Genomic DNA, 25,536 nt, shown 5'->3' with positions numbered 1-25,536 from the left:
ACTGTGGAGGAAACATTTGAGATAACTGGGGAAATTTGAACACCGACTTGGTGATATTTGATGCTATTAAGGAATTGTTAACTATTTGGGTGTGATTATATTCTTTTTATAAAAAGGGTCAATATTTTAGAGATCCATAATGACATTTTTAGGATGAAATGATACCTGGAATTTGCTTCAAAATAATCCAGTAGGGAATGGAGGTAAAAAGAAGTAAGATTGGCCATGAGTTGATAACTGTTGAAGGTAATTCATTGTATTATTTCTACTTTTGTATGTTTGAAAGTTACCTTAAAAAAGAAAAAGTTATTTTTTTTTTTTAAAAAAAAGGTGGCCGGGCACGGTGGCTCGCGCCTATAATCCCAGCACTTTGGGAGGCCGAGGCGGGCAGATCACAAGGTCAGGAGATCGAAACCATCCTGGCTAACACGGTGAAACCCCGTCTCTACTAAAAATACAAAAAATTAGCTGGGCATGGTGGCGGGCGCCAGTATCCCCAGCTACTGGGGAGGCTGAGGCAGGAGAATGGCGTGAACCCAGGAGGCAAAGCTGGCAGCCGAGATCGCGCCACTGCACTCCAGCCTAGGTGACAAGGCGAGACTCCGTCTCCAAAAAAAAAAAAAAAAAAAGGCAAGAGGAAGGCAGATGTGAACTGAGATGACTGAGAGGAGGAGGGAAGTACAAGTAACACAAGTGCCTATTGTATGCCAGGCATTTTAATGTTCAGATTCTCGCTTAAACTCCTAAGCCATCAAGTTTCATATCCCCATTTTACAGATGGAGAAATTCAGAAGAGTTAAATACTTGGCTAGGGTCAAGAAAAATTGTGGTGTATTATGAAAAATATTCAGCTTTGTAGTCAAGCAGCCCAATGCAAATGCAGTCTCTGCTATTTATCTACATGACCTTGGGCAGTTAATTAACTTCTCTGAACTTCAGTTTTTCCATGTGTAAAATGAGGCTAATTAGAAAGGTACCGTCTACCTTAAGGTCTTACTGCGTAAATGGGTAAAGGGCCTTGAGATGGTATACACAGTACACCTAGCAGTGACTGGGCTTTGAGTGCTCCGGGAACAGTAAGTGATAGCATTATTACAAGATTAGGAGACAGATGGTTAGGTTAAATAAACTCAGGTTTGACTTTGAAGCCCATACTTGTCTATGATCCCATACTGTCTGAGGTAGGATTGATAAATTATGTCCCTTAGCTTTTTGGAAGCAGCTTTGCAATGATGGTACTAATTCCTGACCACCTTCCCTTGGTTTGCCCTTGTAGTTTGTGTCCCCTGCCTTGGCATCGTGACATAAGATGCTCTAGGTGTAGGAGACTCATTTCTGCTTAGTGGCCTAAGTAGATCCTAGATTACCAGATAGAAAATTCTGCCCTGAAAGAGCCATCATGAATCACATTACTCCTGCGAGAGTGTATGACAGAACTGCAGGGCTATCTTAGGGTTCTGGAAGGAGAGGCTTAGTGTACACCTCAATTAAGAGAACAGGGCTGAGGGCTACTAGGCAGAACACGTCTTTTGAATTTTGCATCTTCAGCCTTGTAGGCTGTAGTGAGCCAGTGTAAAGCAATATAAAATCATGACAACTGTGGCAGATCTCCCCATAGCATTAAATTCAAAACATTGCTGAAGCCTAACAAAACAGATCCACAGGCTGAATTCAGTCTGGGTCTCCAGCTTTCAATGCCTGAAATTTTGGGTTGGGTGAGATTTCTCCCAACCAGAGAGAAGACTGGCTAGAAGATTGCTTAAGCATCAACCCACCCTCTCCCCAGTCAGAGTCTTACTAAGATGCGGAGTCATTAAGCTGGTATTCTGCAGCTCTCTCGAAGCAGGCTTGCACCCCACCATCCTTCCACAACCTCCTAATGACCTCCACAAGCTCAGGAGGCATGGTTCCCTCCTCAATGGAGTCAGCCAGGTTGTTGAGCTGTCGCCCGTCATCCTGTAATGCAGAAACCTGGTTAAGAACTTCACAGGAGTAATAGCTTTCCAGGAGGCTTCTGGGAATACTGCTGAATGGAAATCATTTTACATTACTACGAAGACCTAAGATGGAAGCAGTATCCAGTGAAGATTCTATGTAAGAAAACATACTGTTGAATTTTTGAGTATGCTCCCCAGATGCAGAGGGTGGCACTATACCCAGCCCTGGGGTGTGTCTAAAGCGGGGCAGGGGTCCTAGGTATTTCCTCTCTGGAATTTCTGGCTTCCATCCTTAGTCTGAAAGTTTACCGCCACAAAACGTGGGTCCTCTGCTGCAGAGAGACTGAAAATGTAAAGGCCAGATTGACCATGAAATAGACAAGATAGAAGACAGGGACCCATCACCTTTGTTCTTCAGCGATCGAAAGCTAGAAAAAGTCCAGTACTAGAAGTAGGGATTTCACTTACAAAAGTTCCATGGCCAGGAACCCAAGGGTAGCAATTTAAATGGCAAAATAAAGTAAAAAAGCAGAGGAAGCTGTGAGCAGCTTTATTTTGTAAATATTTGTTATAAAGTAGGGCTTGAGGACAGGCACGGTGGCTCACACCTGTAATCTCAACACTTTGGGAGTCTGAGGCAGGAGGATTGCTTAAGGCCAGGAGTTTGACACCAGCCTAGACAAGATGGCAAGACCCCTTCTCTACAAAAAAATTTTAAAAAATAGCTGGGTGTGGTGGTGCACACCTGTGGTCCCACCTACTGGGGCTGAGGTGGGAGAATCACTTAAGCCTGGGAGGGTGAGATTGCAGTGAGCCATGATCACACCACTGCATTCCAGCCTGGGTAAGAGAGGAAGACTCTGTCCCAGTAAAAATAAGGGTGGATGTTGCTTACTTCTCCAGGACTGCATAATTGTGGTGTATTATGAAAAATATTCAGCTTTGTAGTCAAGCAGCCCAATGCAAATGCAGTCTCTGCTATTTATCTACATGACCTTGGGCAGTTAATTAACTTCTCTGAACTTCAGTTTTTCCATGTGTAAAATGAGGCTAATTAGAAAGGTACCGTCCACCTTAAGGTCTTACTGCGTAGATGGGTAAAGGGCCTTGAGATGGTATACACAGTACACCTAGCAGTGAGATCCCACCCAGCAGGTGGGATTTTAGTTACTATTTTTCTTACCCATCTTTCCATATAGTTTGTTGGCCTCTGGTATGTTTCTTCTTGCTAGCCTTTCTGCTTCCACCCTTAACCACATAATAGTAATCACATACCGCACAGCTTGGTTCAGCATAATCGATGCCCAGTGTGGTCATGGCCCGGATGATAGCCAGGATGGACTGCAGCACATTTCCATAGATGATAGCCTTGAACTCCAGGCATTCTTCTGGTGAATAGCCATCCTGGTGAATGATCCTGCAAGGGGCAGACACTCTGTCTTTAGCTGGACCTGAGTAACCAGACCTAAGGGATTAGGAATTTGGGGGTATTTAAAGGATCATAAGAATCCTATCTCTCTGTTGCTACTGCTTTCTCAAAGTGGAGGGTGAGGGACAAGGGGTACAGATGAGGGGCATTGGAATCAGATCCTTTATACCTGGGCTCCTTGAGGCTAAAGAGCCTTTCACTTTGAATACCTCCACTGGCTGTACTGACTTCTTCACCCTATCTCGTCTTTTGGGGCTTTGTTTCTACTCACTTCATCTGTTTGACGATGGTGCTCTTTCCTGACTCCCCAGCACCTGGAAGGAAAAATGCTTATGCTTTCGATTTCCACCAGTTCTCCTCAGCCTTCCAGGAGATGGCCTGGGAGAAGTCAGAGCCACTGCTTGCTTGGGGGTCTTGTTAGGGGAGAACACATAGGGATGACTGCTGCCCTCAATTTCTGGCAGGCTTGAGCTCAGGCCATTCAACCTGGATTTAGAGCAGTTTCTTAACTTCAGTACTATTTAGTTTGGGCTGTCTCATGCATGGTAGGATGTTCAGCAGCATTCCTGGCCTCTACCCACTAGAGGCCAATAGCATCCCACTTCCCTAGTTATGACAACCAAAAGTGTCTCCAGACATTTCCAAATGACCACTGGCAGTCAAAATCTTCCTGTTGAAAACCACTAACATTCAGGGGGAGTCCTTTAACATTTCTCCTCTCTGCCTATTTTTGACTCAGGAGAGTGATCTTGGGGTAGGATTGGAGAGAGCTGGATCATTTCACCAAAATAACTATATTTTCATCACCTTGCTGGTTCCCTTTTTTTTTTTTTGAGACAGGGTCTCAGGTTTGTAGCCCAGGCTGGAGTGTAATGGCACGATCTCGGCTTACTGCAGCCTTGACTTCCCAGGCTCAAGTGATCCTCCCACCTCAGTCTCCTGAGTAGTTGGGATTCCAGGTGTGCGACATCATGCCCGACTACTTTTTTTTTTTTTTTTTTTGAGACAGTCTGGCTCTGTCTCCCAGGCTGGAGTGCAGTGTTGCTATCTTGGCTCACTGCAACCTCTGCCTCCTGGGTTTTAAGCAATTCTTCTGCCTCAGCCTCCTGAGTAGCTGGGACTCTACAGGCGCATGCCACCATGCCTGACTGGGTTTCACTATGTTGGCCAGGCTGGTCTCAAACTCCTGACCTCAGGTAGATCCACCCGTCTTGGCCTCCCAAAGCACTGGGATTACAGGCGTGCACCACTGCATCCGGCCATTTCCCCCCACCCCGTAGAGGCAGGTTTTCACCATGTTGCTCAACCTGGTCTTGGATGGGGCTAAGTGGGTTCCCTTTATTGACTAACGTGTCCTAATGTCCTCATTCACACTCTGCTCTCCCCATCAAAAACTCATACCTTCTAGTACTGAGTTTATACTACCCTAATGCCTCGACCTCCTCCTGTTTCGCTTGTGCTTGTTCCCTCTAAGCAGCTTATCGTGAATCTAGAAGAAATCTGCTTAGGCTTAAAAGATCTCTCAGTGGCCCCACCATCTCTGTTTCCCCCTGCGTAACCTCATGGGCTCCTTAGAGTCTGGTCCAGCTTACAAAGATATGCTCCTTTAGTGTGTCCTTACGACTGTGCCACAGATCAGCTGGGGGAAAAGAAGGCGCCTTAGCCTAGTGCGTCAGCTCCCAGATCCCTTATGGGGGCTTGGAAACCCATCTCAGGCATCTAATCTTCTGCTACGTAGACCCTACCTGCTCCAGCTACCCTACTTCTGTGGTACCAGTGGTTTGTTTTCCTAAGCCAGGTGTCTCAAATGTTCTTGTCTTGGTTTTATTTACAGCCGTGATCAATTTCCCTGACAAACTGAGGTGCTTTTATTTTCTCAGCACAGACCAGTGATCTGCTTAGGAGCTCATCAAGTTGATGAACCTTCCATCTGGCAGGGGCTTTGCAGGCAGCTATTGAATAGAGAGCCAGGAAGGGACTGCTGTATATAAAGACACCATTCCTCCTTCCTCAGGGCCCCCTACTTCCAAAATTTTTACTGAAAGCAAGAAGGAACCACTATACTTGGCAAAAACCAGTGGGACTATCTCTGGGACTGTTGGCACTGACTGTATGGTGGGACTTGTGAGCCTGTTGGTGAGGGAAGGTCCTGTTCTCTTCTGATTTCTTGGCTTAGAGTTCTCTGCAGATTGGGTACAGTCTGCAAGTCCAGGGTCCTTGAAGCCAAAAGGATGTGTTAGGTTTGGTTAGATTTGGAAATGGGTGGGTTCATGGTGGCCCTTGCACTATTCCTCGCTCAAGAGTAGAAAAACTCTGGAATAGCCTTGGCATTCTGGATCCCCTTGGGGTGGCTGTTTAGGCCCCATATTAACTCAGCTCTAGATCTCCTGATCCCCTAGCCAGACTGTGTAGAGGAGACGAAAAATGACCTGCCACCCTTCCTTCCCATGGGGAGAGGTAGAACCCACCAACCCTTCAGGAAAGCAGGAAGGACCCCTGCCTTCTCTGGCTCATCTTCCCATCTCACTCACCCAGCAGTAGCAGCTTGACAGTCTTGGCTTCCCTATCAGCATCCTCCTGCAGCTTCTTTTCTAGCTCCTTGGACCTCTTGGCCAGTTCTTTGTCCTCAGCACTGGCTCCACTTCCCATATTTGCCGTCTTGTCAGCTTTTTCAGGCCCCTAATCCTCTCTCGTAAGGTTTCCTGTATGTGAGATGGAAGAGAAGGAAAAAAGTTGGGATTGAGTATCCCAACTTGGCTCCCCTAAAAGCTGGTCTGTACGATGCCAGGTGAGAGAGCAGGCTGTAGGGTCTTGTACTCTGCCTACATTGACTGAGACTCCCTACTTCAGCTGGAGACCTACTTCTTAGTCTAGGGATTGTAGCCTTTATATCTAGCAATGTGATAGGTCAAGCCAATTAAGAGCTTTGTCAATATGGCAAGGGGTAAGGACTAAAATGTTTCTATAACTAGGGAAATGATCTGCTGGGTTCTGACGGAAGGATAGGATGCACGACTACTTCCATCCTTTAAGGGGTTCATCCCCTGAAAGTCTCTTGCTTCCTTAGATTTATTTGCATCATAGAGCTAGAGATTACGGGCACATATGGAGAAAGCATTCCTTATGTTGAGCCTCCAGATTATAAGGTCTTGGTTTCAAGGGCTTCAGGGTATCAAAGCATACTCGTTTACCATAGGCTGGTCCTGGCCAGGAAATTTGTTTTGGGTGGTGCCCTTCCTTGGGAAGATTAGGAATGTTTCAGCTCCCGCAGTGACTGCTGCTCCAGGAAGCTACTAGCATTGTTCCTTTGCATTGGCCCCTCTCTTTGTACTTCTGTTATTAGCACTTATCACTTCATATTGTACGTCGTTTTACAAATCTTTTCCCTCACTGCATTTCTCCCCCTGGAGCTCAACGGACCAAATCTGACTCATCTTTGAACCTCTCAGAACTTGTAGTTTATTTGTGGATCAAAAGGTTTGGTGAATGAATAAATGCAGGAAAAGGGTGTATGGTGAAGAGAATGGGGTTGCTTCCCTTTGGCCCACTAAAGCCAGCTGAGTCCCAACTTCACTTCATAAATGAACTTTGCTGGTATTCAGTGTGGGGTTTGTGCTGCCTCACACAACAAACTCTGCTTCTTTGGGAAATTGGACTCCAGACTCTGGCTTCTCAAAGGTTGGGGCAGCTCTCTCTCCTTCTGGCTCTCATCCCAGCTGCCCTTTCCTGGGGGAAAAATGAGGGTGCAGTCTAGCAACTGCCTCACAGACATTTAGGACTCCACAGGTTGTACTCCTCTATGCCAATTATTTCAGTTTACTTAAATGAGTGTTGCTGGTGGAGCCTCCTCAGGTGGAAATGTTTTAGAATTTTGTTGCCCAAAATGTGGATCAAGAGCCAGCAACATCAGATCACCCGGAAGCTCATTAGACATGCAGAATCTCAGGCTTTAATCCAGAACTTCTGATTCAGAATCCGCAGTTTAACAAGATCTCAGGTGACTCTAAAGACATTAAAGATTGGGAAGCACTGCCCTAGGGACCTGTTTTCCGCTAAACTTGCCTAATCCTAAGAATCACCTGGGTTGCTGGTTTCTGTGTTTCCTCAAGTCTTAGGTGCCACTGACTAGAAGATTACCCTGCTTTCCGAGATGTTAAAATAGTGTATGTTTTTAAATGGTATGTTAGAATCAAACTCCAGAGCCAGAGAAAATATTTTAAGCTAATACAGGTAGTTATCACGTCTGTGAAGTTTGAAAAACCCTGGCCTGAAACAGTTCTCAACTTTTAGTGTACAGTGGCATTTACCTGGAGAGCTTTTTAAAAAATACTGATTTAATTGGTCTGGAGTGCAGTCCAGGCACAAGGATTTAAAAACGTCCCCAGCTGATTCTAGTGTACAGCCAAGGTGGAGAACTACTGAGGTCGAAGGATGTAATTTGCTCTTTCATTTTAGAGCTGGACTTGTGCAGCAGTGGCCAGTTGGGACTGGGAAGGTCAGGAGTAGAATCTAGGTCTCCCCGCCTATCAGGTACCCTGAGCCGTAGCTAATTATCTTCCTCCTTCTCACCACCTTTCGGTGACTGTAGGGGCTGATGGAGAAATATGCAGCTGCTGAGGTGCTTTCCATGGTAGCCATGTTTTCCCAATCAAATTGGCAAGTCCTTATTGACTTAAGGGAAAACAGGAGAGTCTCTTTGAAATTGTGACTATCTTGGAATCTTGGTTATAAGGTTTCAGTAATTATACCCCACTGCTAGCCCTGCTCTAGTGTACTCACAATACTGGTAACTCACACTGAGGCCAGAGCCATGCTGAAGGCTACACTGTTCAAGGGGCTGCCCGGAACTATTAATAATTATTATGTGGCCGGGCGCGGTGGCTCACGCCTGTAATCCCAGCACTTTGGGAGGCCGAGGCGGGCGGATCACGAGGTCAAGAGATCGAGACCATCCTGGCTAACACGGTGAAACCCCGTCTCTACTAAAAATACAAAAAATTAGCCGGGCGTGGTGGCGGGCGCCTGTAGTCCCAGCTACTCGGGAGGCTGAGGCAGGAGAATGGCGTGAACCTGGGAGGCGGAGCTTGCAGTGAGCCGAGATTGCGCCACTGCACTCCAGCCTGGGTGACAAAGCGAGACTCCGTCTCAAAAAAAAAAAATAATAATAATAATAATTATTATTATTATTATGTTATTATAATTAATAACTGCTGAACAATGTAAGTGGCTCATACCAGTTAATTATCACAATAACTGCTATTGTCCCCAATTTACAGACTAGATTAACTGAGACTTGAGAGTTAAGTAACTCATTTAAAGTCAGCTGGGCACAGTGGCGCATGCCTGTAATCCCAGCACTTTGGGAGGCTGAGGTGAGTGGATCACCTGAGGTCAGGAGTTCCTGGCCAACATGGAGAAATCCCGTATCCACTAAAAATACAAAAATTAGGCCGGGCGTGGTGGCTCACGCCTGTAATCCCAACACTTTGGGAGGCCAAAATGGGCAGATCATCTGATGTCAGGAGTTCGAGACAGCCTGGTCAACATGGTGAAACCCTGTCTCTACTTAAAAAAAATACAAAAATTAGCCAGGCATGGTGGCAGGCACCTGTAATCCCAGCTACTTGGGAGGCTGAGGCAGGAGAATCACTTGAACCCGGGAGGCACTGCACTCCAGCCTGGGCAACACAGCAAGATTCCGTCTCAAAAAAAAAAGAAAAGAAAAGAAAAAGCCCAGCATGGTGGCATGCACCCAGCTACTTGGGAGACAGAGGCATGAGAATCGCTTGAACCCGGGAGGTGGAGGTTGCAGTAAGCCGAGATTGCGCCACTGCACTCCAACCTGGGTGACAGAGTGAGACTCTGTTTCAAAAACAAAAAAACAAAGTTATATGGCCTAGTAAACAGACAAACCGGTGATCCTTCTTTCTATTACTTCCACATAAGTAGCCAGAGAGATAAAGCATGGACAAATGCATGAACTCGATAACAGCAGCCCTTGTTAAAGGAACCACTAAGTTGTTTCACACACAGGGAAAGTGGGCTTGTTCCTTTTTCTGCTACTACCTCTGCAAACTTCTGTGCTGCTTCTGCTTTGTTCCCTAACTTACTGGATCGAAGTTCCCCATTCTCACTGCTAAGCTGAGAGAGGGAACTGCTAGCCCTCGCCTGGCCTGAGAGTACAGATCCATTACTGTGCATACATCATCCTAATGTCTGTGACCTCCTGCCTCTGCCTCTATCGTCAGTTCCTGTGCCTTTCCTCTGGCTGTCCCACTTTATGATCACATTTACGGACAGTTTCCTGATGAAGTAAATAAGGTATGTAGTGCTAGTTCCATTTTGGAGGTGAGTGAACTGAAGTACAGAAAAGTGATCCTCACATTAATAAGCAAGTTGGTATCAGAAGCCAAGTCAGAGCTCAGGTGTTTTGATTCACAGCCCTTTATAACCATTATCATTTTGAATGAAAAGTAAATCACTGTTTCTTAGTGATTTGGGCATGTTTCCTGAGTTAACGGATCTGTCTGACATCCGTGGTAAGCCTTGTCTTAAGTGAATTGTGGGTAAAGACTTGTCCCAGATGGAGTGGGAGGACATGAAGGATGAGGAACTACTTTCAGGACCTTCCAGTCCACAGGCAGAGGTGGGGGAAATTCACAGAAAACCAAATGAGTTAAAGGGATACTGCAGTAGTGCTGGGAAATTCAGAGCTGTTTAAGACCTAGCATTCACCCCTGGTAGAAAAGGCAATCAAACACACATCTGACTGTCAGACTGACAAAGTTCTACGGCAGAAGAAAGAAAAGGGTGATTGTGAAATGAATAGACTTTCCACAGAGAAGCAGAATAACAGTGGAAGTGGGAGATACGCATTTTGGGGAAAGAAAAGAGCATGAAAAAAGAGGTAGAGGCACAAGGTACAAGGTGTGCTCAGAGAAGACTGGGACTTTGATGTGACTGGACTGGAGTGAAAGGTGCATGGAGTGGAGGGTTGGGAGGTGAAGATGAAGACAAGAAAGGGAAATTGGAGCCAGCCAGTGAAGCGCCTGCAATGGCAAGGGGTTTGACTAAAATCCACTGGGGTCTTATAAACAAGTATAGATGGAAACGGCTGTATGGTGCTATAAACACAATGCTGGGTGACTGAGGTGAGGGGGAGAGGGAGCTGGCTGCTGGGAGAAGCTGAGAAACCAGAGCTGAACAGCTTGTTTCTAGAAGGGCCTAGGCATAAGGTATGGTTTGGGAAATTGCCTTGGCCAAGGACCTTTTTGGAGCTGCAGATATTCTCTCCCAAGTTTAGTATCTGTGAAGATTGTTCTGGCCTAGCTAGGGAGGCGGACATCACAAGTGAGCTGAAGTCCAGAAGCAAAGAAAAGCACTTCTTCAGAGAAACAGGAGTGCACTGTCTTTAGGGAGCTGGGATTCCAGGAGGGCCAGTTAAGGAGCCATGTGGGGAACAGGCTAGGAGGGGAGGAAGCTGTGTTTGGAGCTAGGGAAGATCTCAGAGGCTCAAAGGCAATGAATGTTAAGGCCTCAGTGTGAAAAAAGCCCAGGCCATAGGATGACTCACTCCTTTATTTCCCAAGCTCTGTTCTGCATAGACAATGAAACCTCACTGAGATTCTTGCTGGTATGGAGTGGGTGGAGGGATTGATGCCTAACTATAATCAGGGCCGACTTCCTAGCAGCAACAATACACCAGATGACCTGGAAATAGGGGAGGGTTGTAGAGTGAAGGGTGTGTTGCAGATGGGACTAGGGGACTAGCATAAAGGGACTAATGAACTGGTTTGCCTGGGCTGGGTGGAGGGCAAGGATTGCCACCTATTGGCTGCTGAGGTAGGTAGGTCTGCATTAAGCAGGATGCTCAAGAGACCTGGCCCAATGCAAGATACTATCTTTAAAACTATGTCAACATTTGCATCTTATCAGAAGATACATGACATTCTATGTAGTTACATGGTGCTTGATTTTTGAGATTCATTTTATTCATTCTTGAGAGTCCATCAGCCTCAAAATCCCTAAGCGCCCCAAGACCAATTCAGTGGGCCATAAATGTCAACAGAATAGCTTAAGTCTGGGGTTAAGACCCAGGGAAGGCTGGGTTGGGGGGACTGTGGAGGCAATTACAGATTTTTACAGATTTTTGTTGATTTCTATCCCCTTGATTATAAAAGTTATGGGTATGTATTATAATTTCTAAAATGCAAATAAATATAAAGAAAATAAATATAACCCATAATTCCATCACTACAGATAATCATTGGTAAACTTGTTGGTGTGTTTTTCTACCCATGTATATCACATAAGTAGGACCATACTGTGTATAGTGTTTTGCATCCATTCTTTTACCTAACTTTATATTGTAAACATTTCCACATCATTAAACATTTCTCCAAGAACAATTTTTAATGGCTGTATTTCATGGTATGAATATTACATAAACATTCCCCTATTGTTCGACATTTAAAGTATCTAACTTTTCTATGCAATACACATTGTGGTGCTGAACAAATTTTTGCATACATATTTTTCTGGCAGCTCTTTTTAGAAAAACAACTTCCAGAAAGTTGATTACTGGGTCAAATAATAAGAACTTTTTGAAAATTTTGATTCTATATTACCAGATGGCTTTCAGAAAGATTGTATCAGTGTTCAAGGCCACCAGTAATGTGTTTGTGCACATGTACATGTGTGTGTGTCTCCCATCTCACTATACCCTTGCCAACCTGCATTAGCGTTTATTTTTTGGTTTTTTGTTTTTTAGTCTTTTCTATTTTGATTAGGTAAACCTGGTTATCTCTGTTCTCTTTTTAGTTTTATGGATTCTGTGTGAGGTGAAGAGGCCAAGTTTTTTTTAAGTTTGTTCAGGGAACAGTAGCCAGGGATCAATGGAAGTGGCACCAGATGCAGGTGGAGAAAAGGGTTCAGGGTCCAGAATCCAGCGTGGGGAGAGAAGAGGGAGGCAGAGTTTGGGAAGGATCTCTGCTGTGGGAGTGGTAAGAACTGGGAGGAGCCAGACAAACAGCATTAGAATAACTGGGTGTGGGGGGCAAAGGCCTCCCACAAGAGGGAAAATAGGGAAGAGATTAATTCCTGCTAATGCATTTAATTATATTCAGTGAAGTCTTAGGGACTTCCCTCCACAAGTTCCCTTTAGGTCGGATTATCTACCCCTTGGCAGTGGGGATGCTTGTTAGATAGACCCCAGAACGGCTGCAAGTGAATCAACCTGTGAGTGTCAATAGAGAACCAAGGCCAAGGCTAAAGCAATGGTAATACATGAATATTGAGTACTAACGACAGGCCAGGCACAGTTCTAAGCAGTTAACTTATATTAACTCATTTATCTTAACCACCATATAAAGCAGGTACTCTTACACTCATTTTACAGACGAAATAGAAGCACAGAGAGGTTAGGTAACTTGCCCAGTATCAGTCAGGAAGTAGGTGAAATCTGGATTTGAACCCAGGCATTCTGGCTAGAGTTAAAGCTCTTAACCACCAAATACAGAAATGTGGGAAGGGGAGCCAGAATTGCAGGGCACAGCCTCCTACCTACGCCGGCCGGAAGAAAATAGACGACCAAGTGAGATTGCAGGGGCAGGACTTCTGCTTAAAATGAATCCTGGGACAATAATAACAGCTACCTTTCACTGGGCCCTCACTTCGTGCCAGGCACTGTGTAAAGGGACTTTACGTTTAATCTTCACAGTAACCCCTTTGAGTGAGGTACTGTCATTACCCCATCTTACTGATGAGGAAGCTGACGCACGGAACTGGCCCAAGACCCAGGGTCGGCTCAGGCCAGCCCTACCGCGGTGTGGTGGCTGCCCACGTGGCGCCCAGGAAGAGAAAAAAATGGCGAGGCGGGGTCGGCAGGCGGAGGCGGGGCCAGGCGGGGGCGGGGCCAAGGGCCGCAGAGCCTGGCGCGGAGCCGGCGAGATTTTGGTGGGGTCGCACCTGTTGCGTGACTCCCCCACCGTCCGGCCGCGGGAGTCCGACCCTGAATGCCCAGGGAGTGTTGAGAGAAATCTGGACGAGTTTCGGGTCCCGCTCCCTTGAGAGCACGTGGCCTACCAGCCTCTCGATTGCGGGGTTGGGTGGTCGCGACACCGGGGTCGCCTTGAGGCCAGTCCGGCTGCCGAGGTCTGCGGGAGTCCACCTCCGGCCAGCTGGCAATTTTGAAAGACTGCCTTACTTTCCCCATCTCAGTGCCAGGGCAGGGGCCCTTGGAGTGACTTGGCTGGGGTCTGTGGCCCGATCCCCCTGCCGTCCCTCAGGACCCGGGCTTTCTGCGGTACAGACCCTCGTGGGCAGCCTCCCCTCGGAACTCGGGCATCATGGCCTCAGGTGAGTGTGTGTACGTGTGTTGGAGGGAGAGTCTCTGGGACAGAGAAGTGCTGTGGCCAGGGTGACAAGAGGGTGGGAGTCACAGCACAGCAGCAGGACCTAGGGAAGGCGGTCAGCTCCTCCCAGGAGGGCCTGGGGAGCAGAGCCAGAGTGTGTAGAGACAGAGGAAAAATCCGAAGAGGCTAGGGTCTCTGTCCCAGACCCCCAGACAAGGGAGTCTCCTGGCCTTCCTGCCTTCCTGGGAGGTAGCTATTTGGCGACGGTGGAATTTTCCCAGGACAGGCCCCTCCCTCCTGGGCTGGGATTCTCGGTTCTTCCCCCTCCTCCCAGAGCTGGGCTACCCCGGGAGCTGAGGGTCAGATGTGGAAGGAAAGTGGGTGCTGGGTTTTCACGGAGTATGCCTGCCCTGCCCCGGGAGGACTGTGTTTGAGCTTGGACTCGCTCGCTGCTGAATTCCTGTTTGTTATTCTTTTTTCTTCCAAGCTAGCTGGAAGGACCAGCTAGCCTGGACTTTGGCTTCTTTGCCCGGGAGCCCTGGCATGATGGGGTGAGGGCTCTTGGTGGGTTAGTGGAGAGCTGGGGTCTGGCCCTTCCCCATCTTCTTTTCTACCCACCCCCTCCCCGCCCCCCGCCAGGCCCAGCCACCATCAGTCACGTCACTCCTGGGACTGAGGAGGCAGGGGAGGGATAAGGGGCAGAGATGCAGGCCCCACTCCCCGAGGTTGCCTAGACAACATGAGAAATCGTGGCCAGGGCCTCTTCCGCCTGCGGAGCCGCTGCTTCCTGCATCAGTCACTCCCGCTGGGGGCGGGGCGGAGGAAGGGGTTGGATGTGGCAGAGCCAGGCCCCAGCCGGTGCCGCTCAGACTCCCCCGCTGTCGCCGCCGTGGTCCCAGCCATGGCATCCTATCCACCTGGCTCTGGCAAGCCCAAGGCCAAATATCCCTTTAAGAAGCGGGCCAGCCTGCAGGCCTCCACTGCAGCTCCAGGTGAGTGTGTGCTTCCTGGCCTCAGGATAGATGCTGGGCTCTGTCTTGCCACCTCTCGCCCAAGCTGCTGGTCCCCTCAGAGGGGGCCATCTCCTCCGGCATCCTCTCTGTGGTGGTGCCCCTCAACCTCAGTCCCAGGGACAGCCGGCTTGGAAGGTGGGGTGAGGGGTGGTGGGGGGTGGGGGGTGGATCTGAGATATCTGTGCCAGGGATGCTGTCCTCTGTCACAAGGAGTGGGCATGGTGTGGGTGCAGCAAGAGGTGTGTATGCACACGTGTCAGCGTGTGCATGTGCTAAGACTGCGTGTGAAGCATGTGTGAATGGAGTGGGGGTGTGTGGGACTGACTGTTTTGTGGACTGGCCACTCTGACTGGCGCCTGTGCCTTTACCAGGCAGGCTTAGGCTGTTCTGTGGCTAGTTCCACTTTTTAGGACCCCACATCTAGATCCCCCTCACTGGGGGTCTGACATCTGGGCACAACCATTGCTGGCTGGCATCCCACAACTGGGGGCTTGACTGTATCTATCGTTTGCTATTTGCTCATTCCTGGTCTATATTGTGAGCCTCCTTAGGAGTATGGGGTGTCCTTGGTCAGGTCTGTGCAGGGTTCAGGCTGGGGCTGCTGCCCGCACTGAGTGTGCTTCTGCACCCTTTGGTTCGTCTCTCACTCTAGTAAGCATCTCTGCATCATTTGGAGCAGGCAGTGAGGTGCGGCAGCGCCTGTCTCAGTGAGAGCTTGGCTGCCTGGCTCTGTGCTTGCAGAGGGATGTCTGCCTGCTGTCTGCTCCCAGGCCTTGTGGCTAAGGAAAGACCCACCCTGATTTTGATGACCAGATCATGCTGACTGCCCCCACCCTTGCAGCTGTCTGTAGCTATAGCCCAAGTATCAACCTCCTATATTTTCTTGTTTCATTGAAGATGACTGGTGCAAGGTCTCTACTGTCCTGAGGGTGTTCTCGTGCCCAGGTCTGTGCCATCCAGAAAGGGTGTCCCCTTGGTGGGGCCCTTCCTGGCCCTGTTTGGTTCAGCAATAGGGCAACTGATACGGATCTAGCCCAGAGCTGGAGACCCTTCGGTGGTCAGATGGTAAGAGCATCTGATACTTGTGGGGTCAAAGCCGTGGACACCCCTGTGCCTACTGAGGCAGTCGTGGCAGTGTGTGAGGGGCTCCCGGTCGAGAGGGGAGATGGGGTGCTCAGAATCTCAGAGTTGGTGGGAGTGGCTCTGGAGCAGCCCACTCTGGCTTTTGCTTGACTTCTCCGTAAGTGTGGGTGTATGTGTGTGGTGCTGGCCCCTAGAGAAAGGACCAGTAGGCAGCTGAGTCTTCTAGGCCTGGCCTCTGAGAACGTAGAGGTTACTGCCCGTGTGTCACCTTCAGTGAGCCTGCGGCAGCCCTGGAGAGTGGCCTGGCAGGCTGGGGGGATGGCGCTGGCTGTTGGAATCTGTCCTGCTCACCCCAGGATTGCTGTGGAGCCTGAGACCCCCCTGCTAGGAGAGGGGGTTGAGATTTGAGCCTTTGACTCAACTCCTGCTGACCCAGTATGAACCAGCCATGGAGGTCTGTGGTCGGCCTCCCCTAGATGGAGTTAGAAGTGGTCTGGGGCCATATGTAGGGAGGAGGTTTGTAAAATCAGGGTTCTAGGGCAAGAAAAGATCTTACACTCTAGGGGTGAGGCAGGTTCCCCTCTTTTCTTCCTCTTCCTACTTTGTCCTTTTCCAAGTAAGAGATAGAGTCACCCCATCTCCACTCCTGCCAAGTTCACTTCACTGCCCTTTACTGGTCTATTGCCTTTGCCCTGCACTGGGCCCAGGGAACCTCCCACTGTCCTCAATGGGCGGGGCTACAAGTAGAATGTATTTTGAGGGTCCCAGGAGTTCATAATTGCAGGCCTTGCCTCAACACAGAGCCTGGTGTTTTGCAGAACACTTGCAGAGCCATTATCTCTGTGAGCCTTATGGCAGTTGTGGCTAGGCAGGGAAGGGACCACTTATCGCCCCACTTGTAGATGAGGACCCAAAGCCTCCCAGAGGTAGGTAGAGACATGCCCGGAAGCAGGAACAGAATCAGATCCATGTCCTCCAAATTCTAGCCCCCTTTCTCCCAAACTTATTCTGGACAGTTTGTCCTGTCCCTGATGATAGGCTTGGATCAGGGGTTGCAGGTCTAGGGGCCTACGAACCAGCCCCCTGAGCAGCTGGGCAGCGGGGAAGCCTCAGTGACTGGCCCCTACCTAGACTGGGCCATTTCCCCAGCTGCCAGCCAGCTCCTACCGCAGCAAAGGCCCTGTCTTTCCTGAGGGACGCCATAATCAGGACCCAGAGGACAGTGGTGAGCAACAAGGCCACTGCCAGAAGAGGCCAACCTGGGGCTGTGGGTGTGATGAAGAGCGCTATTCCCCTCCTTTTTCTCCCCTCTTACTCTTTGGCCAGCCAGGCCCTGCCCACTCACTGTCCCCTAGGGCAGTGGATTTTAAGGAGGCTTGGCTCCTCCCTGTCGGCCTGCCCTGCCCAAGTCAGCCTACCCTGCTGCTCCCCCTTAGGAGCCTCACATCTGGCTGGGTCTTCCCTAGCACTGTAGAGGTGGAGGCCCTCTTCAGTTCTGGAGTTCGTCTTATCTCCCAACTCTGATGCTCCTTCCCTTGGTTTCTGGGCTCCCTTGAACTCCCCTAGCTCTGTGCTCACGGCCATCTCAGGGTCTCCCCTGCTTGCAGCTGCACTTGGTACAGCCTGTGCCAGCCCCTGAGGGACCGGCTGCAGCTTCACTGGCAAACAGGCGGGCAAGGGGCACAGGGCTGCTGGCCGGAGCTGCCTGCACTCTGCAGGTAGGGTTCAGGCAGGGCCCAGGGTGCGCAGGGGACGGGGTCCTGGATCTGGGGCAGGCCCCTCCCTCTTCCCTTTGTCCAGCTTTGGGACCAGTCCTGGAGTATTGGGAAATGGGCGCAGAGACTTTAAGGCCGGCTACCTAGGCAGATCCTGTAATCCTTCCCTAAGCCAGGGTGGAGGGTGCTGGAGGGGAGCACTCCTTACGGCCGGCTGAGAGAGGCAGTTTGGGTGTGGAAAGCTTCTCACTGAGGAGCTGGGGCTGCTGAGCCCAGGGAGGGTCCTTCGGGGTAGGCTGGAAGCCTTGGCAGCCCCCATAGACCAGCAGCTTCACGGCCCTCTGATGCCAGCCTCCTCGTGGTACAGATGGAAAGTCTAGTCTTGATGAAGAAAGACCCCTGGCTTCTGACACTCCCTTCCCCAGGGCCCTCTGTGGTGCCCCCAGTCCAGATCCTGGGGCCTGAGTGGCATAGACTGTTTGTGGCAGCTCCTTTTGGAGGGGCAGGCTGAGGCCAGGCCACATTTTGGCAGCCCTGGGGCCCTGGGGGACAGGGCAGGCCTCCAGGGAGGAGGTAGGGTTCCCTTGCCAACCAGGTCCTCCACTTCCTCTCCTCTTCCCTTGAGGGCTCGTCCCTAGGTCAGAGCTGAGCAGCAGCTGCGGCTTCTCTTGTGCTGCACAGGTCTAGGATGTCAGGCACAGGGCCCTGCCCCTTTGAGTGGAGAATCTGCTAGTCCAGGGGCGGGTCTGATCCTGGGTTGCCTGCCCTGGGAGCTGCAGGCTGGGGGTCCCTGGTGTGGCCGCCTGGTCCTTACCAAGCACCTGGTGTGTGTCTCTGAGGGTGTCTGTGTGCGTACGTGCATGTGTGCGCACATGTACACACGTGCACCTGCCTCTGGGAGGTAGTCACGTGGAGATTCTCATGGCCTGAGGGATCAGGCTCTAGTCTCATTTGTGGAGGTAATGAATCTACTTGTTCTAGGGGCAGACTCAGAATCCCCACCCCGAGCCTGGAATGGGTGAGGGGTCCCTGCATTAGAGGTGAGGGTGAGCCCTTTGGGAGCCACACACACAGGCCTACTCCTCAGCTACTGAGGAGGGACTGCCCTCTTTCCCAACCCTGGGCTCTCTCGGGAGCTGGCCTAGGCAGGGCAGGGGCCCAGGGCTTTCAGGGGCTGCCCCTCCACCCTTTGACCCTGGCATCACTGTCTCTGCAGAGGCTCGGGGTGGTCTGGGGGCCCCTCCGCTGCAGTCTGCCCGATCCCTGCCGGGCCCCGCCCCCTGCCTCAAGCACTTCCCGCTCGACCTGCGCACGTCTATGGATGGCAAATGCAAGGAGATCGCCGAGGTATCACCTGGCACCACCCGCACCCTCACCCCGTGTCTCCATGCCCTGCCTCTGCTCCCCACACCCCTCACCTCAGCTGTCCCCTCACCTCACGCTTGGCTGTCTCCTGATCCTCAGCCTCTCCCAGGTACCCCTGGTCCTGCTGCCCTCACCCCATCCCCAGACTCTGTAGGAGAGTGCCCGAGGGCGGAGGGCCAGCCATGCTGACCTTCCTTCCCTCCCCGCAGGAGCTGTTCACCCGCTCACTGGCTGAGAGCGAGCTCCGTAGTGCCCCGTATGAGTTCCCCGAGGAGAGCCCCATTGAACAGCTGGAGGAGCGGCGGCAGCGGCTGGAGCGGCAGATCAGCCAGGATGTCAAGTGAGCCCGGCAGGCAGCTGCTTAGTCTCCCTCCATACCCTTCCAGACCCTTTCAGAGCCCCTTTTCTGCCTCTTTCCCTCACACCCTGACTTGGAGGTCTGCACAGGGAGCATAGAGTGGGCTTTGGAGTCGGGCTGCTGGGTTCTGTTCTGTCTTCTAGCCGCCGGTGTGGCTGGGTCATGTTGCTTAACTTATGGGTGTGCTTTCTCATCTCTAAAGTGAGTGAGAACAGCACAGGGTTCTGCAGCTCTGCCTTTGAGGATCACATGTGACAACATGTGCACAGCACCTAGTGCGGTGCTGGGACCTGGGAGCAAGGGCCGTCCCTCGGGATCTGCCTGACTTCTCACCCCTCTTGCCTCTAGGCTGGAGCCAGACATCCTGCTTCGGGCCAAGCAAGATTTCCTGAAGACGGACAGTGACTCGGACCTACAGTGAGGAGGGCAGAGGGGCACAGGGGATGCGGAGCTGGAGCCTGCCCTTCTGCCGCCTCTAAACCCCTCCCTTGAATGCACCCCCTGCAGGCTCTACAAGGAACAGGGTGAGGGGCAGGGTGACCGGAGCCTGCGGGAGCGTGATGTGCTGGAACGGGAGTTTCAGCGGGTCACCATCTCTGGGGAGGAGAAGTGTGGGGTAAGTATGGGGTGTATGTTGGGTGAGTCGCCATCACCTATGTCTTAGTGGGTTCCCCCAGCCTGGAGAGCTGGGGGTGGGGGCTGGAAAGGGCGTTTCTCTTTCCAGCAGCTGGAGGGGCGGAGGGGCAGAGGGGCTGCCTGGGAGCCACTTGATGTGCTGGACCAGGGTGATCTGAGTGTTCCTGGGGGTCAGGGCCTGTGGGAGGTGGGGATAGTTTGGGTTCTAAGATAAGGCCTTAGGGAGGAGGTCTCTGAGTCCAAGACTGAGGAGAGTGATCGCATATCCTCATCTCCAGGTGCCATTCACAGACCTGCTGGATGCAGCCAAGAGTGTGGTGCGGGCGCTCTTCATCCGGGAGAAGTACATGGCCCTGTCCCTGCAGAGCTTCTGCCCCACCACCCGCCGCTACCTGCAGCAGCTGGCTGAAAAGCCTCTGGAGACCCGGACCTATGAACAGGGCCCCGACACCCCTGTGTCTGCTGGTGGGACTCCCCATCTCTGCCCCATGCCATGTGCCCTAGCCTCCTGGGCTTCTCAGCCTGGTGCCTGGGCACCTCTGCCCTGCCTGCCTCTCCCTACAACCCAGGCTCATTCCAACCTCTTGGTGTACAGGGGTGGAGGTTGGGCAGCAGCTGTCTGACCTACTGGGTCTTCAACATCTCTTGCCCTCTGTGGGGCCTTTGGGTTGGGCAGTGGGTGGCTTGGAAGAGCCCTGCTCTGACTTTACCCTCCTCACCCCTGCAGATGCCCCGGTGCACCCCCCTGCGCTGGAGCAGCACCCGTATGAGCACTGTGAGCCAAGCACCATGCCTGGGGACCTGGGCTTGGGTCTGCGCATGGTGCGGGGTGTGGTGCACGTCTACACCCGCAGGGAACCCGACGAGCAGTAAGAGGGGTGTGGTGCGTGTTGGGGGGATGCAGCGTGGGAGGTTGCATTGGCTTGGGAGAGGCCACAGGGCTCGGCTTGCTCTCCTCACCCAAGCTCCCCTCCATGCCAGTTGCTCAGAGGTGGAGCTGCCATACCCTGACCTGCAGGAATTTGTAGCTGACGTCAATGTGCTGATGGCCCTGATTATCAATGGCCCCATGTGAGTCCCCTGCCATCCCAGACACTTAGCTTGCCTCCCAGCCCAGATTCTCCAGCCCCAGTTCTGCCCCAGACTCCCATCACCTGGTGTCTTGCCCTTCCTAGTTGCTGAGCCCTCGACTTCCCCGCAGTCTACTTCCCTCTTGGCAGCCTCCATCCTTACCCTCCCACCTGCTCCCTCTGATCTGCTACCCAAGCCCTCCCCAGGTGCCTCCCTTCAGGGCCTTAGTCCCTGCCTTGTTCTCCTCATGCCCAGAAAGTCATTCTGCTACCGCCGGCTGCAGTACCTGAGCTCCAAGTTCCAGATGCACGTGCTACTCAATGAGATGAAGGAGCTGGCCGCCCAGAAGAAAGTGCCACACCGAGATTTCTACAACATCCGTAAGGTGGGCCCTCACCCCGTGGCCGTCTGCATGTCCTCATCCCACACCTCTGCCCAGCCTCCCCTTCAAGGGCCAGGCCCCCTACACAGCATCCAGTACAGAGGGTCCTTTCCCATTGCACTGCCCCAGGCCCCAGACCTTCCTGGCCTCTGGTGGATCAGCAGTGCCCTGTTCCATTCCAGGTGGACACCCACATCCATGCCTCGTCCTGCATGAACCAGAAGCATCTGCTGCGCTTCATCAAGCGGGCAATGAAGCGGCACCTGGAGGAGATCGTGCACGTGGAGCAGGGCCGTGAACAGACGCTGCGGGAGGTCTTTGAGAGCATGAATCTCACGGCCTACGACCTGAGTGTGGACACGCTGGATGTGCATGCGGTCTGTGCCAGTGGCGTGGGCTGTGGGACTGAGTCAGTCAGGGGACCAGGAGTCACGGGTGACCTGAGCCTTCCCATGTCCCCCAGGACAGGAACACTTTCCATCGCTTTGACAAGTTTAATGCCAAATACAACCCTATTGGGGAGTCCGTCCTCCGAGAGATCTTCATCAAGACGGACAACAGGGTATCTGGGAAGTACTTTGCTCACATCATCAAGGTAAGGAGGCAGCCTTCCCTGCCAAGCCTCGAGCCTGAGGATCTGGGGGCTTTTAGGGGGTGAGACTCAAGGAGGGTGGGCAGATGACCCCCTGAAGAGCTCTGACTCAGCTCACCTCATGTCTGACTCAGCTCACCTCATGTCTAGGAGGTGATGTCAGACCTGGAGGAGAGCAAATACCAGAATGCAGAGCTGCGGCTCTCCATTTACGGGCGCTCGAGGGATGAGTGGGACAAGCTGGCGCGCTGGGCCGTCATGCACCGCGTGCACTCCCCCAACGTGCGCTGGCTGGTGCAGGTGCCCCGCCTCTTGTGAGTGTCCCTGGAGTGGGAGGGGAACCTGCGGGGTCATATTCAAGGGGTCAGGGCCTGCCTCCTGCCCTCCTAGGATGGCTGAGCTTCCCTTGTCCCTGCCAACCCCTCTGAGTGCAAGGAAGGGCTTCCTGGTCCCATCCATGGTCTGTCCAGCCTGGCCCACCTGGGTATCCTTGCTTTCCCAGTATGGTTCAGATGCGCCCCTGCGCTCTTGGGCCAAGCTCTGACCCTTGCTGGCCCGCTGGGTTTCCTCCCACTGGCCCTGACTTGCACATACCTGCATGTTGTCTCACCTGCAGTGATGTGTACCGTACCAAGGGCCAGCTGGCCAACTTCCAGGAGATGCTGGAGAACATCTTCCTGCCACTGTTCGAGGCCACTGTGCACCCTGCCAGCCACCCGGAACTGCATCTCTTCTTAGAGCACGTGAGCAGGCAGCACAGAGCTGGGTATGGGGAGGGCAGCCGGCTTCACATCCAGCTGCAGCTCTGGTTCTGACCCCAGAGTTCTGTATTAGGTGGATGGTTTTGACAGCGTGGATGATGAGTCCAAGCCTGAAAACCATGTCTTCAACCTGGAGAGCCCCCTGCCTGAGGCATGGGTGGAGGAGGACAACCCACCCTATGCCTACTACCTGTACTACACCTTTGCCAACATGGCCATGTTGAACCACCTGCGCAGGTGCCTGCACCACCCTGTGTCTGCTTGCTATGCCATCTCTTGCCCAACAAACCTCACTCTTGGCACCTTGGGCCAGGGCCACTAGACCTCTGACCCACCTGTTGCCTGGACTGGATGGGTTCTTTCTCTGCCCTTGGAGCTACATCTGTCACCCCTCACAGCCAGTAACCTACCCCTGTCCCCCTTATCCCAGGCCTGCATAGTTATTGGCTGGAGGACATATGCGTGCTGGGTGGGGGGTCAGGGGCTCCGGTGAGCCCAGGTGATCCCAGGCTCAGGAGCTGACACTGTCTTCATGTCCCCCAGGCAGAGGGGCTTCCACACGTTTGTGCTGAGGCCACACTGTGGGGAGGCTGGGCCCATCCACCACCTGGTGTCAGCCTTCATGCTGGCTGAGAACATTTCCCACGGGCTCCTTCTGCGCAAGGTCAGGATCTGCACCCCTAGCCTTCCCTCCCAATTGTTCACCTTCCTCTGAACCATTCGGGCCCCTTCAGCAACCGATCCTCCTCCCACCCAGCCCTCAGACTGGATTCTGCCTTCCCAATGTAACTACCCTTCCCCACCCCAGCCTTCAGCCTGGGGCCCCAACTTGGATTTTGACTAATTCACCCTTTGCACATCAGGCCAAGCCTGGATTCCCCTCCCCCTGCCCTCTGCTGTGGCCTGGACCCCCAGAACCACTGTGCCCTGCCCAGCCTCGGGGCCACCTGACAGGCCCTCCCTCCCTGTTGCCTGCCCAGGCCCCCGTCCTGCAGTACCTGTACTACCTGGCCCAGATCGGCATCGCCATGTCCCCGCTCAGCAACAACAGCCTCTTCCTCAGCTATCACCGGAATCCGCTACCGGAGTACCTGTCCCGCGGCCTCATGGTCTCCCTGTCCACTGATGATCCCTTGCAGTTCCACTTCACCAAGGTCAGAGCCCAGCAGGCAGCCAGGCGGGCGGGCGTCCCAGGACGCTGGGGTCTTTCGGGTTGGGTGGGGGGCGGGTTGGTGGAGGCGGAGGCGGAGGCGGGGGTGGGGCGGGGGGGGGTGTCTCTCGGGTTGGTGCTGCCCCCTGCTGGTAGAGCATAGCTGGCCAATTGGCAAGTCTTATGGAGTTGAGGGGTTGGGCGATTGGGGGGTTGGGGGGATGGGGGGGCGGGGGTGGGGAGAGCGACGGAGGAGGCTGCGGAAGGGAGGCAGTGGCAGCTGGCCAGGACGCACTCGTCTGAGGGAACCTGGCCCGTGCAGGAGCCGCTGATGGAGGAGTACAGCATCGCCACCCAGGTGTGGAAGCTCAGCTCCTGCGATATGTGTGAGCTGGCCCGCAACAGCGTGCTCATGAGCGGCTTCTCGCACAAGGTACTAACAGCGCCTGCCTGGACCTTGGCATGGCATCACTCCTCCCCTCCTCTGCATTTGGGGTCCTGACCTGTCCCTGGGATGGCTTGGGGTGGGGCATGACCCCTCAGCACTGGCTGCAGCCCTGCCCATTACCCCTGCTCCTTGCAGGTAAAGAGCCACTGGCTGGGACCCAACTATACCAAGGAAGGCCCTGAGGGGAATGACATCCGCCGGACCAATGTGCCAGACATCCGCGTGGGCTACCGCTACGAGACCCTGTGCCAGGAGCTGGCGCTCATCACGCAGGCAGTCCAGAGTGAGATGCTGGAGACCATTCCAGAGGAGGCGGGTATCGCCATGAGCCCGGGGCCTCAGTGAGCCTGGTCCATGAAGTGCCCACCACATCGCAGCACTTTTACCACGTTTTGTCCTCAGACCCCTCCCATGCTGTGTGGTCTCTGCATGTCTCCATTCTTCTCTGTCTCTGTCTTGCATGTCTCCGACCATGTCACTGTCCCTGGGCCACCCAGTGAAAGCAAAGCCTGGGAATCTGCTCATTGTTGTTTGGGCTCAGGTATTGAGCCTGATGGCCCAGGTATTGAGGGCCTCCTCTGCTGGTGGCCCTGTCCTGGGATCCTCAGAAGTCTGACTGTCCTATGGGCTTCTCCAGTGTCCACAGGGGCTTGGGATGGTTGTGGGGGGCTGGCCCCTCTAGCCTTTCAGGTCCTTCCTGGGCAAATCTAAGCGTTGGCCAGGGCCGAAGTTTAGGCCCCTGTCTTGTTCATGTAGCCGAGGGGCAGGCGGGGGACCTCTACACCTCTGCTGTGGGCACGGGGCTGCTGAGGGTCTGTGGAACTCCAGCAGCTCCGCACTGGGTAGAGCTGGGCCTAGAGCTCAGTCACAGCCCTGGGCTTCCTGGCCTGAGTGGGTAGACGCAGGCGGCAGAGGTGCTGGACCACATCTCCGCCAAGTCACTGCCCAGCAGCCTTCTCCGTCCTGTCCCCAGCCCACGTGCTCCTTGGGTGTCAGCTTCCTGTGCCTCTGTGGGAGAGGGCAGCTGCCTTGTGTTATGTCTGGGGCCGCGGTTGCTGCAAGGTCCTGGATCTGCCACTCAACCCCAGGAGTGGTGTTCCCAGTGTGGCTCCCAGAGCTTTGACCAGATCGTGATCCCAGCTGGCCCCTATGTTGTGTTCTGGACTGAGGCCTTTGCTGTGAACTGCAGTGTTTCATACGACCCATCTTTCCTAGTGCATGAGAAATAAAGATTATTTAAGTAA

General features: G+C 52.7%; 2 protein-coding genes across 6 annotated transcripts in view; one reads left to right on the top strand and one right to left on the bottom strand.

Annotated features, from left to right (window-relative positions):
• The window catches only part of GNAT2 (G protein subunit alpha transducin 2), a 17,240-nt gene extending 3,884 nt beyond the window's left edge, over positions 1-13,356 (bottom strand). Inside the window, exons 1-5 of one of the 2 annotated variants that reach the window (XM_004026275.5) lie at positions 12,928-13,356; positions 5,898-6,068; positions 3,638-3,680; positions 3,213-3,354; positions 1,799-1,956 (exon numbers count right to left, since the gene is read on the bottom strand). In XM_004026275.5, the coding sequence (XP_004026324.1) occupies positions 1,799-1,956; positions 3,213-3,354; positions 3,638-3,680; positions 5,898-6,015 (461 nt within the window). In that variant the 5' untranslated portion in view covers positions 6,016-6,068; positions 12,928-13,356. The remainder of the gene's footprint in view (positions 1-1,798; positions 1,957-3,212; positions 3,355-3,637; positions 3,681-5,897; positions 6,069-12,927) is intronic. The other variant, XM_055353985.2, reaches the window with a different exon arrangement.
• On the top strand, positions 13,254-25,536 carry AMPD2 (adenosine monophosphate deaminase 2). 4 transcript variants are annotated; one of them, XM_055353791.2, is made up of 18 exons: positions 13,254-13,722; positions 18,746-18,876; positions 19,104-19,234; positions 19,601-19,669; positions 19,760-19,868; positions 20,167-20,353; positions 20,616-20,757; positions 20,870-20,959; positions 21,215-21,344; positions 21,524-21,718; positions 21,805-21,936; positions 22,084-22,247; positions 22,550-22,676; positions 22,768-22,931; positions 23,238-23,358; positions 23,675-23,848; positions 24,167-24,277; positions 24,428-25,536. In XM_055353791.2, exons 1-18 carry the CDS (start codon positions 13,713-13,715, stop codon positions 24,635-24,637), a joined length of 2,397 nt encoding a protein of 798 aa, XP_055209766.1. In that variant the 5' UTR covers positions 13,254-13,712; the 3' UTR covers positions 24,638-25,536. The 4 variants fall into 4 exon arrangements, with proteins under 4 accessions (XP_055209766.1, XP_004026322.1, XP_004026321.1 ...); XM_004026273.5 differs by lacking the exon at positions 13,254-13,722 and adding an exon at positions 13,758-14,710; XM_063696205.1 differs by lacking the exon at positions 13,254-13,722 and adding an exon at positions 14,921-15,796.

Source organism: Gorilla gorilla, chromosome 1 (assembly GCF_029281585.2).
Source record: "Gorilla gorilla gorilla isolate KB3781 chromosome 1, NHGRI_mGorGor1-v2.1_pri, whole genome shotgun sequence".
Classification (NCBI taxonomy): Eukaryota; Metazoa; Chordata; class Mammalia; order Primates; family Hominidae; genus Gorilla; species Gorilla gorilla.
The sequence above is the reverse complement of the archived record's forward strand: the minus strand, read 5'-3'. Positions and strand labels throughout refer to the sequence as shown.